Here is a 16,615-nt window from a genome sequence, read left to right as displayed (position 1 = left end):
ACCCACCAGCCACTCCTCAGAAGGAAGATGGGGCAATCTACTTCCGTAGTGATACTGCCTCGGAAACCCAAGGAGGGGTCGCTATGAGTCGGGTCCGACTTGATGGCACATAACAACAACAACAAGCTAAAACTGAGATAATGACCTCTTCAGATGTCAACTAGGACCTACACCGACACTATCCTATTACATACTTGATGCTATAAGAAAGGTATCCTAGAATTTGCTCTGATAGCCAAATCCAGGCATTCTCATCAGAAACTACTGAACTTGATATTTGGAGTTTTAATATTCTGATGGACTATTCTATATCTATTTTGTCCATTGCCTTACTAACATGATTAATATTTTATTGGTTTTGCATACAAGGAATTCGAATTTTACCCTACTTTTACCTACATACAGAATAGATAGATTCATTCAGTCTATTAATAGTCTTCTAATTGGAAATGGAAAGGTTAGTCCAATACTAAGCTAGTTACATATGGACAGAAAGAGATTCAATATAATATTAAATGCACCATATGCTATATATGCTGTAATAAAAACGAAACACACTGCCGTGGAGTCGGATCTGACTCATAGTGACCCCTCCTTGGGTTTCAAAGGCAGTATCACTATGGAAGTAGATTGCCCAACCTTCCTTTCAAGGAGTGGCTGATGGTTTTGAACCGCCAGCCTTCTGGTTAGCAGCCAAATGCCTTAGGCACTACACCATCAGAACTCCTGTATGTTGTAATAGAAGAGTGCAAAATAAATATTTAGGAGAACAGAGAGAGTACATAACCTCCCTGTGCCTAAGAAATTTCCTAGAGGAGTGACATTTGAGTAGTCTTGAAGGATAAGTAGGAGCTCACAGAAGGGAAAGAAGCAAAGGTTATTACAGGCAGAGGGAAGGACCTATGTAAAAGCATGGAGATTATAATACCAAGTACATTCAGGGAAAATTCATTGTGACTGAGTAAAAAGTGGTAGAAATTGGGACTGGAAAGATAGACAGTGGCAAGATATTCAGATACTTAACGGCTTTTTAATGCCACATGAAGCAGTTTTGATTTTATATTCTAGGCAATAATGAGCTATTGAATGATTTTAAGAAAAAGGATGAATTTTTAGAAAGATTTCTCTGGTAGATGAATAAAAACAATCTATCTTCTTAGATAATTCTCCCATAAAATATGTAAATAACATAAAACTAGTCTCAACATTCAGCAACAGTGTGAAAATAAAACATTTACAGGAAAGTCAAAATAAAAGGAAGGAAGGCAGGAAGAAAACTCACCAATAGCATTATTAGAAAATTGTATAATGGCTTACTAATGAATTTTAGAACAATGAATAAAGTCTTTAGAAAGTAATATGCTTGCAATTATTTCCTTAGGGATTTAGGAAATAACGAGATTGAAAATCTTCCACCACATATACTTAAGAATCTGAAGGAGCTCTCACAACTGTAAGACATTATCGATTTCTTAATTTCTTTTCTTTTATATAACTCTTTTTGTTTACTGTCATTCTCCCTATCTTTTCTTCTTTCTGTAACTATATCCCCACCTGCAGCTCTTTTCATCCCCCATCTAATAGCCTAAACTACAATAAATTTCTTGAAAAGAAAACTTATCCTGAGAAGTCCCCTTTAATCAATGATCTTTTCAAAGATTCAGAAATTTTCTCCTTCTAAATTCAGCTGTACTGTCACTCTGATCTATGACTTATTGCCCCTACCTGTAGCTTTTTACTTTTTATTCCATGCCTCACAAATCACTAGTGCAAAATGGCAGTCTTTAATTTAACATTTATTATTAAAAATATATATATTAGGTATGGTTCTGTTAATCAGATTTTGGCTAAGATTCTTCTAATTTTTTCTGAAATCACAAATGTGAAGTAGATGTGACTTTTCTCTGGGTATCCTACCATTTCTCTGGAGAAAGCCGTCTTGACAGCTCTGCCTTCATGCTCATGTTGTCCTAGCTCTCTATCACAAACACAATCATACAGCCAGCACTTACTAAGCCAGTACTGTTGTATTTTATCTCTATTAACTTATTTAAATGTTCAGTTAACCCCATGAGACAAGTCCTGTTACTATATATTTTTGGTAATTTTTTTTTTTTAAATAACCCAAAGTCAATAGATAGACTTTGTCTTCACTAAGGCAATTTATAGCAATGATTTATTGCTGACTATTTTTTTAAACAGGAATCTTTCCTATAACCCAATCCAGAAAATAGAAGTAAATCAATTTGATGATCTTGTCAAACTCAAGTCTCTGTAAGTATACACTTAAGGCGGTAATTATATAATTAATAGCTTTCTGAATACTAATAAGGAGCCCTGGTGGCTCAGTGGTTAAGACACAGCTGCTAACCAAATCACCTGCTTTGCACCAAAAAGAGTGACAGTCTGCTTCCATAAATTTCCAAGGAACTGCCTTGGAAATCCTATGGGGCATTTCTACTCTGTGCTATAGTGTAGCTATGAGACTTAATCAAGTGGATAGCAATGGGTTTTTGCTTTTGTTTTTAATACTAATAGTTCATTTTTTTCAAATCAGAATCTTTCCCTACTGCTTGCTGGATTAGATGAAAAATAAGCAGACAGTTTTGTTTTGTTTTTTAAATGTATTTATAAACTAAGTAATAATTTTATTTTATAAACTAAGTAATCATTTTATAATTTGGCATACCTCACCAGGACCTTTCTCTGGTTTGTTTGCTTTGAACCTCTGAAGTATCTTGCATAATCATTCCTCAGTTAGCATAGGGCACCTAAGAATTAAGGAGCTCTGGTGGTGTAGTGCCTAAGGAATTTGACTGCTAACAGAAAGCTGGTGGTTCAAACCCACAAGCCACTCTGCAGAAGGAAGATGGAGCAACCTACTTCTGTAAAGATTTAAAGCCTAGGAAACCCAATGGAGGTCTCTATGAGTTGCAATCCACTCAGTAACAATGGGTTTGGTTTTTTTGGTTTATCTAAGAATTGATTACAGTCATACTTAACCTAAAATGAAATTGTGTTGATTATATAAATCATAAAAAATTTTATTAGATATAGGAATTGCATTAAAAAGATAAGCAACTATTCATTCAATTTAAGTGTTCTCTCAATAAAAAAATAATAGTTTTTATCAGAAAAAAATTTATTATAATTGAAAATTTTCAAGGATATAAAACTCCTCTACTATTGTAATATCATGCAAAATAGTGCTTGTTCATCTATTCCTCAAATACGTATTGAGTTGTTACTATGTTATGGCATTAGGATTGTAGGAAAATTCATTAATAACTTTAGACATGCAAATGACACACTTTGCTTGCTTAGAATGAAGACAATTTGAAGCACTTATTAATAGAGGGAAAAGACCAGTTTTCAGTATGGATTGCAGGAGTTAAATGTGAAGAAAATTAAAATCTTCATAAGTGGGCTGATGAACAACATTATAATAAATGAAAAAAATTTGAAATTTTCAATGATTTTATTCTACTTGGATCAATGTCCATGGAAGTAGCAGTCAAGAAATCAAACAGTGTTTTGCATTGAACAAATCTGCTACAAAAGACCTCTTCAAAGTTTGAAAAGGCAAAAATGATCACTTTGAGGTTGGGCGATCTACTTCCCTAGCGATTTCCTAGCCTCGGAAACCCAAGGATGGGTTGCTACGAGTCAGATCCGACTAGACGGCAGTGGGGAGTTAGTTTTGATGAATAAGGTGTGCCTGACACAAGCCATAATCTTTTCATTTGTGTCATATGCATGCAAAAGCTGGACAATGAAAAAAAAAAAAAAGAAGACAGAAGAAGATTTGATGCATTTGAATTGTGATTTTGGCAAAGCATACTGAATATACCACAGACTGCCAAAAGAATGAACAAGTCAATCTTACATGAAATGCAATCAGAATGTTCCTTAGAATCGAGAATGGCAAGACTTCTTCTACTTATTTTGGACACCTCATCAGAAAAGACCAATCACTAGAGAAGAGCATTATCTTTGGTAAAGCAGAAGGTATGTGAAAATGTGGGAAATCTTCAATGACATAGATTGACAAACTAGCCACAACAATGGGCTCAGATATATCACAGATCATGTTGATGTCACAAGACCATGCAATTTTTCATAAGACACCTTGTCAGCAACAAACAGCAAAGTACAAAGCATTGTGCCATGATCTGTGAAGATTCTTCACAAATTAAATAGAGGAGCATATGTTTATAAATAACAGAATCAAAAAGAGGAGGAATTGAAAAAGTGCCTAGGGTGATGTGTATGTGAATGTTTTATTCAGAAAAGTGTTAATTAAAAACAGTTTTTTAATTGTTTTTATTTTAGCATTTTTATTGTCCTATAAATAACATACATGTCATTTTCTTTGATTATTTATTTGACATTTTTAGCAACTTAGAAGGAATTGAAATTTCAAATATCCAACAAAGGATGTTTAGACCTCTTAAGAATCTCTCCCACATGTAAGTAGACATTTTTCTAGTTCTTCACCTTGATTTTAATCTGATTTATGTATCTACATGCATTGCTATAAAATCTATTGTTAATTATAATTAATTAATAATTAATTAGTGCATCTAATCTATTAACATATTCTGACTAACTTGCCTAAATAAAAATTAACTCTTAAAATTATTAACTTTTTAACTTTGATATTGCAACAGGTTGCTTTTTAGTTTTCTACAGTTTGATGGAATCTTACACGGGTTTTTTTTTAATGTCCAGGAACATGGATATGAAAGGAACCCATTCAGTTCTGCAAGAAGTTATTCTCAACTCTACTAGATTCACTGTTCACTTAGAGAGCTAATAATTTGTACACGTGGTATAAGTGCTGCTGGACCAAGGAGTAGAAATTTATAGAAACAATGTAAAATATTTATAAGTAAATAATTGATGTCAATAAGAAAATTTACAGACATTTTCAGAAAAAATTTCTCCCAATGTCTGTCAGAAATCTGATCAAGTGTACACGCATAAATTGTTAAACTTTGGAAATTCTCTTATCTAAAGGATGTGTCTGGTTGTACCATTGATTTAGAAATATTTTCTTTAATGGAATGCAATCATATAGCAGGTACAACAATGAGCACAATGCCATGGTAATTCATTCTCAATAATTTTAGAAAGTGTCACATCAGCCATCAACTCTACAAATATTGTTCATATTTTTTATTTTCCTTAATTCCTCAGACAGAATGCTTATAAAAGATTCTGTGGTTGCACACCATATAAAATACTAAATTAAACAAAATGGAATATTGGAAGAAAATGAGTAGCTCACAGAATCTAAAAAAATAACTAAAGAAACAAAGTGGAATTGGACAGAAAACACATATCTAGGAACCAAGGATTTAAAGATCCAAGTACTGCTGCAATCCATTCAAGTGTCATTCAATAAGAGACTGAGATCCAGGAGAGAAAGTCTAATTGATCTTGTTTAGGTCATTCTTGGTTAGGGGAATGGCTCCACTGAAGGTATCACTACAATTTCTCACAAGGTAGACAAATAATTGCCTCACAGGAAATGAGAACACTATTATCAAAAGAGTGGCTGGATGCTAGGCAGTCAAACAAACAAGTAAATAAATAAAACACTGCCATTGACTCAATTCCAACTCAGGCAAACCCTATAGAGTTTTCAAGGCTGTAAATTTTTATGGAAGCAGAATGCCCCATCTTTCTTCCTTAGAGTGGCTGGGGGTTTCAAACCACTGACGTTTTGGTTAGCAGCCACATGTCTTAACCACAACACCACCAGAGCTCCTTAACAAATAAACACTCATTAAAAATCTGTTGATGAAAGTAGATTTTTATTTAGCCTAACACAAATGAAACAAACTAAAATGACAGTCACTGCCCTTTCCTTTCTCATGGTCTGCTCTCATCTCACTCAGTTAAGTCATAGAGAAAATGGTAGACAGATTTGGATAGAACGGGATGGAAAAATCAGCAATTGAACTTGAATTTAAAAGGACCGCATGCTATAATCATTAAGCTTTTATCTTTTTGTTACTATAGTTCTTTGTACTATGAAGACCTTTTATCATCTTTACCAGAGCACATAGTTCTAGAGACAAATAGATCTAATTTTAATTCCAATTTCTACATTTAATAGAAAATTTTCTACCAAATAATTTGATTCCATTAAAATCTCATATCCTCATTTGGTGATACTAACACCTACCTCATGGAGTTGTGGGAATTTATTCCTGATAAATAAATACCTCAAAGATACTCAATAAATGGTGTTAATGTTGGTAGTAATTACTGATTATCAGAATGATGTCTTTATCAACAAGGGAGGTCTCTCTATTTATGAAAGAATTCATTCAACAAATATTTAATGAGTGCAAACTATAGTGTAAGAAATAGGCATGTTAGCAAGGAACAACAGATAACATGTTGTTAGTTACATCAAGTTTACTCTGACTCATGGCAACCCCATGGACAATAGACCAAAACATTGACCAGTCCTGCACCATCTTCACTGTAGTTGGTATATTCAAGTCTATTGTGGTGGCTACTGTGTATTTTTAGTGCCTCCCAACATAGATGGCTCATCTTTCAGCACTGTATCAGGCAATATTCTATTGTGATCTATGGGGTTTCCATTGGCTAATTTTCAGAAGCAGTTCACAAAGCCTTTCTTCCTAGTCTATCTTTGTCTGGAAATTCCATTGAAACCTGTCCACCATGGGTGATCCTGCTGGTATTTGAAATACAGGTGACATAGCTTCCAACATCATAGCAACAAGCAAGCCACTACTGTACAGCAACTTGACAGATGAGTGGTGGACAGATAACATAATCACTTCTATAATAGAGAAGCTAAGGAAACTCAAAAGGAGAAAGCACTTAACTCTATCTTCTCCAGAGGGGTAAAAAGCAAAATCAGTTGCAGTAATAATAGGAGCTATGTAACTGTGCATTATTATGTAGTAAACACTAAATACCGAACATAACTTTGCTTAGCTAGATTAATTCTCTTGACCACATCCTAACAGCTTATTTATATTCTAAGATATGTCTAACACTTGTATATTCATTATGCCAATCATACTTTCAATCACACTTTCTCTTGCAGTAAAATCAAGTAGATAAGAAGTAAACTTAAATTTAAAGCTTTAGTATTGCTGATGTTTTACAATCCTCAAAGTCTCAAATTAAGACAGTTTCTCTCTAAAGATATGTAGAAAATAAGTAAATATCTTATTTTGTCTTCTCTTTATATACCAGATATTTTAAGAAATTCCAGTACTGTGGATATGCACCTCATGTTCGCAGCTGTAAACCCAACACTGATGGAATTTCATCTGTAGAGAATCTCTTGGCAAGCATTATTCAGAGAATATTTGTCTGGGTTGTGTCTGCAGTTACATGCTTTGGAAACATCTTTGTTATTTGTATGCGACCTTATATCAGGTCTGAGAATAAGCTACATGCCATGTCAATCATTTCTCTCTGCTGTGAGTATTTCCTGGTTTAAGAAAAAATTGTAGTTACGAAATATACTACACCATGTACTATTAGAAAATAAGTAAACTGATTGGTAGAATTATGAGACTTAAAACTTCTCTCCTTTATGTCATTTCCACATTTTCCAAAATGAAAATAGAATTACTTTAGGTAAGAAAACTGTAAGTTCTTAAAACAAGTAAATTCAGTTATGTAACACAGACCAAATGTAGCTCTCATTCACTGGTTTCTCTCTCATGCAGTGGTCCTGAAGGCATAATATTTTATTAAAGCACCTACAATATTTTATTCAAAATAAAATTGCAACCTTCTATGGGAGCTCTGGTAGCATAGTGCCTAAGGCACTTACTTGACTGCTAACCAGAAGGCTGGAGGTTCAAACCCACCAGCCACTCCTTGGAAGGAAAGTTGGGCAATCTACTTCCGTAATGATATTGCCTCGGCAACCCAAGGAGGGGGTCGCTATGAGTCGGGTCCGACTCGACAGCACATAACAACAACAACAACATGGTCAAATTTTAATATTAAGAACTGCATTTACTTTTTTGGTGGCATGGCTTGATCATAGGTATTGAGATAATAGCAACTTGATTTTCTGATCTCTAAGCTACTAGAATCTTCTGCATTCGTAATTTGAAATCTTTAAATAGGAAAAAAATGTTTTCAGATAACATTAATTCTTTTAAGTTTTTAAAATTGCAAAGTGTTGTGGCAAATGAGTACTACATGGAAAAGTAAGCAAGAAATCAGTCTACAGAGAGCTTATAGTCTGGGTCAAGGGACCAAAAATTTATCCATACTCTCTGGAGAGTATAAAGTACTAATCTACTGATGTTATACTTTTGTTATTATTATTATTCTTTGGTTGAAAGTTTACAGAACAAATTCATTTTCTGTACAACAATTTGTACACATTTTGTTTCATGACAATGATTTCAATTCCCATAATGTAACAGCTCCCATCCCATTTCCTCCCTGTGATTACTTTTTCCCTGCGTCCTTCTTCCGTATGCATTCCTGCCCTCTGAGCTATCGCCCTGTGCAAATACTGCCCTTCTGATCCCCCATGGTTGATTTTTCTAAGGATTGTGTAAATCCTAACTGGTGTAAATATTAACCTTATATGCCTGTCTATTTTTTGGCTGGAAGATGCAGGAGTGAGTTCAATCCCAGGCCCAAAAGGTGACTAGGGGCCATGGTCATGGACATTTCAACAGTTTCCATCAGACCAGTAAACCTGGTCTTTTTTATGATTTTTGAGTTTTGTTCTACATTTTTCTCCCACTCTATCCAGGATCTCCTGCACTGATCTTTCTCTGAGTAGTTGACAGTGGTAGGCGAGTACCATCTATTTCTTCTGGTCTCAGGGTCATGTAGGCTGAGATTCACATGATCCACTAGTCCCTTGGACTAATTGTTTCCATGTGCCATTGATTTTCTTCATTCTTCTTTGCTCCAGATGAGAGAGCAACTGTTGTATCTTAGATGGATGCTTAGATGGATGTCCCCCAAGACCATGGTCCCAAGACCATGGGCCAAGTGACTCACATTCCCTCAGGGTATTTGGCTGTGACTAAGAAGTTATCATAACTTTGCCCCGTTAGCTCTATTATATATATGGACATTCTTATAGTACATGCAAATACATATGTAGAAATATCATCTGCCAGACTTATATATGGTCATGGATATACTCTGTTTAACCCAGACATACCTGAACATTTAGCCTGTCTACCCATGTAGACATATATTAATGGTTGTTATTATTTGTAATGCAGTATTGTGTGTGTGTTTATCTTTGTTCTCTACCTCTTGTGCACCTCTCTGTGTCTTCCATGGTATACTTTTTTAATGTGTGTTGTCCCATGCTCCTCCCTCATCCTTATTCAAAGTCTACTCTCTATTTGCTTTTTCACTGCAAGCTACGTAGGAAAGAGAACTCAGAAATTATTACTATTCTGTATTGTTATCTACCAAATTTTGATAAGCTCAATTTCCCTGATGAAGGCTAGAATATAACTTTGTTGTTGTTGTTATGTGCCTTCGAGTAGGACCCGACTCATAGCGACCCCTCCTTGGGTTTCTGAGGCAGTATCACTACAGAAGTAGATTGCCCAGTCTTCCTTCCGAGTAGTGGCTGGTGGGTTTGAACTGTCAGCCTTCTGGTTAGCAGTCAAGTGCCTTAGCCACTATGCTACCAGAGCTCCCCCAGAATATAACTTTAGTGTTTAGCAATAAGGAGCAGCCTTATAATTCATATAGTGATGCACTTTTAGGGACTTTGGGTAAGGTGTTTGTGCAGTTAAAAAAAAAAAAAAAAAACTCTCTCACTTTCTGGTGGATAACATTTACTTAAAAAGCGAGTACACTATGTAGTATATCACTTTGAGAGCTGATTCTTTAGGATGGAACTTAAAGAATGTGCAGAGAAAGAAGTAAAAGTAAGAAGCTATGGAATCATTAAAAAAAAAAAAGAAAGAAACCCACTGCCATTGAGTTAATTCCAACTCATAGTGCCCCCCATTGGGTTTTCAAGGCTGTAAATCTTTATGGAAGTCGATTGCCTCATCTTCCTTCTGTGGAGCAGCTGATGGGTTTGAACAACCAATCTTCCAGTTAGCAGCCAAATGTCTTACGCACCACACCACCAGAGCTCCTTATGGAATCGTAGAGAGCAATTTTACGTAGGCCAGCTCTATGTAAATTATTCCATCTCTAAATTTGTGAAACGTATTGATCCCTATAGGTGCCGACTGCTTAATGGGAATCTACTTATTTGTGATTGGAGCCTTTGACCTAAAGTTTCGTGGAGAATACAATAAGCACGCACAGCTGTGGATGGAGAGTATTCATTGCCAGCTTGTGGGATCTTTGGCCATTCTGTCCACAGAAGTATCCGTTTTACTTTTAACGTTTCTGACATTGGAAAAATACATCTGCATTGTATATCCTTTTAGATGTTTAAGACCTGGAAAATGCAGAACAATTACAGTTCTTATTCTCATTTGGACTATCGGGTTTATAGTGGCTTTTGTGCCATTGAGCAATAAGGAATTTTTCAAAAACTACTATGGCACCAATGGAGTATGTTTTCCTCTTCATTCAGAAGATACAGAAAGTATTGGAGCCCGGATTTATTCAGTGGCAATTTTTCTTGGTAAGAAATCCTACATTAAAATTCTTTTCATCCAAATGGTACAATACATTAGAATGTGAAACTCATTATACTTTCAAATGGTTATAAAATTTTACTTCAGATCTTCTAAGCATTTTTTTTTTCAATGAGGGTGGGGGTGGATTCTATCAGAATCCCCTAAAGGATTTTTTTTCCAGATTACCCCTTTATCATGTAAATTTCATACTGATTCAGCTTAATAAAAGATAAGACACTAGATACTTGTATTTCATGAATCACACTAATAATACTAGGCAAAATATTTTTTTGATTCTTTGCCATTATTATTGGAACTTAACAGCATTTGTTATCTTTCCAAATTCAAAGTAGCCAAACAAGTGTTTGCAAAGAAAGTAAATATACAGTGTTATGAGCCAGCAGTGTGAAAACATTTTCAAAGTACAGCACAAATTGATATGAAAGCAGTACTAGAAAGTTTAATATTCTGAGAATATTCATTGAATCACTATAATTTCATTTTAACATGCCATTTTAAAATTAAGCATTTCATCATTCTTAGCAACAATACTTCAACTCAAAGAAATTTTATGATTACTATGAACATTAATAATTCTTTATGAAGAAAAACAAACAGATGTTATAGTCTATCTTATTTTTCTTCTTTTAATAACACTAACAGTATTTTTTGAAAGAATGTTTATATATATTAATAATATTTCTTGTGTTCTAACTAGGTATTAATTTGATAGCATTTATCATCATAGTTTTCTCCTACGGAAGCATGTTTTACAGCATTCATCAAAGTGCCATTACAACAACTGAAATACAGAATCAAGTTAAAAAAGAGATGATGATTGCCAAGCGGTTTTTCTTTATTGTATTTACTGATGCATTATGCTGGATACCCATTTTTATACTGAAATTTCTTTCACTGCTTCAAGTAGAAATACCAGGTACAACTTTTTTTTCTTTCTGGAGAGAAATTGCAAGTCTGTTTGTGTAATGTTCCTTAAAGAAAGTAAATTAAGGTCCTGAACACTAACTCATTTAAAGTATTACAATTCAGAGTTATATGTAAATCAAGCTCTGTTCATGAATGAAATGTTTACTGAGAGGAAGGTGTTCAGTTATTTTCATAAATTCCTAATAGCACAGTTATTACAATAGAGGAACAATGACCTAAATAAATTATATACAAACTGTTGAAACTGATTTATCCATATTAGAGATGTCTAGGAAGGATAGTAGGCCAAAATGATTATAATTACTTCATTTTGTCTCAAAATGTTAGAAATGAATTTGTGTGTAAAAGTCTAGTTTTAGGGTTTTTGGTTTTTTTGGGTTTTTTTTTTTTTCCTTTTAATTAATAGACTATTTTTCAGGACAGCTTTAGAAAGAAAGTACAGAGCTCCCACATACCCCTTCTGAGTTCCCACGTACCCCTTCTGAGTTCCCACGTACCCCTTCTTCTCTCCTCATACAAAGAGTTTCCCATATTATTAACAGCTTGCAGTAATGTGATACATGTGTTAACCTTGATTAACCAATACAGACACATTATTATTCATTAAAGTCCATAGTTTACATTAGAGTTCATCTTTTGTATTATAAAGTTCTATAGGTTCTGTAGTTCTATAGTTTTAATAAATGTATAAATATACCTTAACAGATTTAAAAGAATATAAATCATACAAAGTGTATACTTAATCACAATGGGATTAAACTAGAAATTGCTACCAGAAAATAGCTAAAAAATCACAAAATATTTGAAGATGAAGCAACATGTATTTAAATAATATGTGGGTAAAAGAAGACACAAGAGAACTTTTACATATTTTTAACTAAATGAAAATGAAAATACAACTTATGAAAAACTGTGGGATGAAGCAAAAGCAGAGTTTACAGGGAAATTTATAGAATTAAATACATGTATTAGAAAATAAGAAAGATACAAAATCAACAGTCTAAACTTGCATCTGAGAAAACTAGAAAAAGATGAGCAAATAAAATCCAAAGTAATCAGAAGAAAAAAATAATAAAAATTAGAGCAGAAATCATTGACATTGAGAATAGGAAGTTAATAGAGAAAATCAAGAAAACCAAAAGCTGTTTCTTTGAAAAGATTGGTGAAATTGATAAACCTGTAGCTAGGCTAACCAATTAAAAAAAGAGAGAAAACACAAAGTAGTAATATCATAAATGAAAGAGGGTCTATCACTATTCAACCCATGGATATTAAAAGGACAATAAAAGAATATTATAAATAACTCTATGCCCATGTATTTGATAACCTACATGAAATTGACCGATTTTCTAAAAGATACAATCTACCAAAACTCACACAAAGAAAAACAGATACTCTAAATAGGCCCATATTTATTAAGAAAAGTGAATCAATAATTAATAACCTGCCAGGAAAAGGAGCTCTGGTAGCATAGTGTCTAAGTCATTTACTGCTAACTGAAAGGTTGGCAGTTCAAAAGCACCAGGTTCAGATGGATTCACTGATGAATTCTACCAAACATTTAGAAAAGAAATAATAGCATTCTCTGTAATCCCTTCCATACAATAGAAGTAGAAAGGATGCTTTCTAATTCATTCTAGACCAGCATTACTCTAACACCAAAACCAGACAAAGACATTACAAGAAAGGAAAATTACAGATCAATATATCATGAACATAGAAGGAAACATCCTCAACAAAATATTAGCAAATTGAATTTTAAAACACGGACATTGCCATTGAGTCATGGGTCTCATGGGTCTCCCATGAGTAACACTACTCTGTGTTACAGAGTAGTGAATTATTCATCATAACTAAGACTTATTCCAGATATGCAAGGTTCAATGTTTAAAAATCAACTAATGTAATCCATCTCATCAACAGGCTAAAGAAATAAATCATATGATCATATCAATACATGCACAAATAACATTTGACAAAATCTGATACCCACTTAATGATGAAAACTAGGAACTGAGGAAGATTTTCTCAACCTAATAAAAAAATACCTACAAAAAACCCTACAGCTAACACCATACTTAGGGAGCTCTGGTGGTGAAGTGGTTAAAGCAATTGGCTGTGAACCAAAAGGTTGGCATTTCTAACCCACCAGCCACTCCATGGAAGAAAGATGTGGCAGTCTGCCTCCATAAAGATTTACAGCCTCAGAAATCCTATGAGGCTGTTCTAGGCTGTCCTGTAGTGTCACTATTAGTAGAAATTGACTTGATGGCAGTGGAACATCAGACTTAATGTTGAGAAACCAGATGCTTTCTCCCTAAGATCAGAAACTAAAATGAGAAGTACCCTCTCACCACTCCTATTCATCATTGTATTGGAAGTCCTAGCTAATACAATAAGAAAAGAAAATGAAAGAAAACCTGCTGCCATGGAGTCAGGTCTGACTCATAGAGACCCCTCCTTGGGTTTCCGAGGCGATATCACTACAGCAGTAGATTGTCCAACCTTCCTTCCAGGGAGTGGCTGGTGGGTTTGAACCACCAGCCTTCTGGTTAGCAGTCAGATGCCTTAGGCACTACACCACCAGAGCTCCCAAGAGACAGCCCGGTCTACCTGGAGGAGAGTGGCTGGTGAGTTTGAACCACCAGCCTTGGGCTTGGCAGGCAAATGATGGGAATAAAAAAGAATTAAAACTGTCTTTGTCCACAGATGACATTGATAGTCTATGCAGAAAATCCCAAAGAATCAATGACAACAACGGGAAAAAAAAAAAAACCTTCTGGAACTAATAAGCAATTATAGTAAGGTTGCAGGATACAAGATTAATTTATAAAAGGCAATTACTTTCCTGTTGTTGTTGTTATGTGCTATCGAGTCGGACCCGACTCATAGTGGACCTGACTCATAGCGAGCTCTGGTAGCATAGTGGCTAAAGCACTTGACTGCTAACCAGAAGGCTGGCGGTTCAAACCCACCAGCCACCCTCGGAAGGAAGGTTGGGCAATCCTACTTCCGTACTGATACTGCCTCGGAAACCCAAGGAAGGGTCGCTATGAGTTGGGGCCCACTCGACGGCACGTAACAACAACAACAACAGATTGTCCAAAACTCGTCTGTCAGTTTGTCATACTGTGGTGGCCTGAGTGTTTGCTGAGAAGCTGAAGACTATGCCACCGCTATTTCAAATACCAGTAGGATCACCCACGGTGAACAGGTATCAGCAGAACTTCCAAACTAAGACAGACTTGGAGGAAGGAAGAGGCCATCCACTTCTCAAAGAACTTGCCAGGGAAAACCTTATGAATAGTAGTAAAACAGTCTGATATATCACTGGGCAACTTTATGAATAGCCCTGAAACATTGTCCAATATAGTGCCAGAAGATGAGCCCCTCAGTTCAGAAGGCACTCAAAATATGACTGGGGCAGAGCTGCCTTTATGTAGAGCTGACCTTAAGGATGTGGATGGAGTAAAGCTTTAGAGACCTCCATCTGCTGATGTGGCATGTCTTGAGATGAGGAGAAACAGCTGAAAACATCCATTAATAATCGGAACATGGAATGTATGAAGTATGAATCTAGGAAAATTGGAAGTTGTCAAAAATGAACTGCATAAAGATCGATATACTAGGCATTAGTGAGCTAAAATGGGATGATTTTGGCCGTTTTGAGTCAGACAACCATATGATTTTCTATACTAGTTGTGGTAGTTAAGGTTGTGTGTCTACATGGCTGGGCCTGGTTGAGTGGCTGGGCAGCTGTTGGTAGTTATCCCGCATGATGAGACTGGCAACCAATTCCATGGTGGAATCTATTACAAGCAGCTGAGTAGCTGCTTTATGGCTATGGTCTGTGCTTCCCTTATATAAGAAGCAGCTTTAGGATTGGTCTCTAGCCTTTTGACACAATTGAACCTTGCATGTAGCCAAGTCATTGTTCAGCAGCCTGCCATGCCCTGTCAATCTTGGGACTTCATCTGGACTTGAATTAGTGGCCTGTCATATTGTTGGTGACATTGGGACTGTGCCTTTTTACTTGTCAATCTTGGCCTTGTCAGCCTCGGCCTTGTCAACCTCAGCAGCCAGCAGCTGTCTGAATGAAGAAACACCTCCAATTTCAGTAGACTGGGAGCTGGAGGCAGAGCTGACACCCAAGGTTGAGAGGCTTTCACCCAGCCCTTAAAGCGTGGCACTTCGAACTCAGATTTAACACCTCCAGAATTATAAGAGAATAAACTCATGTTTGTTCAAGCCATCCCATTTGTGGTATATCTCTGTGAGAATGGCATTAGGTAACCAAAACACTAGGAATGACAAATTGAAGAGGAATGGCATGGCATGGCATTCATTGACACAAAGAATGTTTCAAGATCTATCCTGAAGCACAATGCTGTCAATGATAGGACAATATCCAAACACCAACAAGGAAAACCATTTAATACTATTATTATTCAATTTTATACACCAACCACCAAAGCCAAAGTTGAGGAAATTGAAGATTTTTACCAAATTCTGAAGTCTGAAATTGACCAAATATGCAATCAAGATGTGTTGACTATCACTGGTGACTGGAATGCAAAAGTTGGAAACAAAGAAGACTCACTGGTAGTTGGAAAATATGGCCTTTGTGATAGATATGACACTGGAGATCACATGATAGAATTGTGTAAGACCAATGACTTATTCATTGCAAATACCTTTTTTCAGCAGCATAAACAGTGGCTATATACATGGACTTCACCAGATGGAGCACATAGGAATCAGGTCAATTACATCTGTGCAAGGAGACAATGGAGAAGCTCAATATCTTCAGCCAAAACAAGACCAGGAGCTGATTGTGGCACAGACCATCAACTGCTCATATGCAAGTTCAAGTTGACATTGAAGACAATTAAAATAAGTCCACAAGAGCCAAAATATAACCTTGATTATATCCCTCCCAAATTTGTTGTTGTTGTTGTTAAGTGCCGTCGAGTCGTTTCCGACTCATAGCGACCCCATGCACAGCAGAACGAAACACTGCCTGATCCCAC

General features: G+C 35.6%; 1 protein-coding gene across 1 annotated transcript in view; it reads left to right on the top strand.

Moving 5' to 3' along the window:
• The window catches only part of RXFP1 (relaxin family peptide receptor 1), a 137,124-nt gene that overhangs the window by 116,208 nt on the left and 4,301 nt on the right, over window positions 1-16,615 (top strand). Inside the window, exons 12-17 of the mRNA XM_042782405.1 lie at window positions 1,382-1,453; window positions 2,203-2,274; window positions 4,398-4,469; window positions 7,246-7,475; window positions 10,232-10,642; window positions 11,356-11,574. Coding sequence (XP_042638339.1) covers window positions 1,382-1,453; window positions 2,203-2,274; window positions 4,398-4,469; window positions 7,246-7,475; window positions 10,232-10,642; window positions 11,356-11,574 — 1,076 coding nt within the window. The remainder of the gene's footprint in view (window positions 1-1,381; window positions 1,454-2,202; window positions 2,275-4,397; window positions 4,470-7,245; window positions 7,476-10,231; window positions 10,643-11,355; window positions 11,575-16,615) is intronic.

The sequence above is a fragment of the Orycteropus afer genome, unplaced genomic scaffold, assembly GCF_000298275.1.
Source record: "Orycteropus afer afer isolate SDZICR_OR568_19922 unplaced genomic scaffold, OryAfe1.0 scaffold00305, whole genome shotgun sequence".
NCBI classification, from domain to species: domain Eukaryota; kingdom Metazoa; phylum Chordata; class Mammalia; order Tubulidentata; family Orycteropodidae; genus Orycteropus; species Orycteropus afer.
The sequence above is the reverse complement of the archived record's forward strand: the minus strand, read 5'-3'. Positions and strand labels throughout refer to the sequence as shown.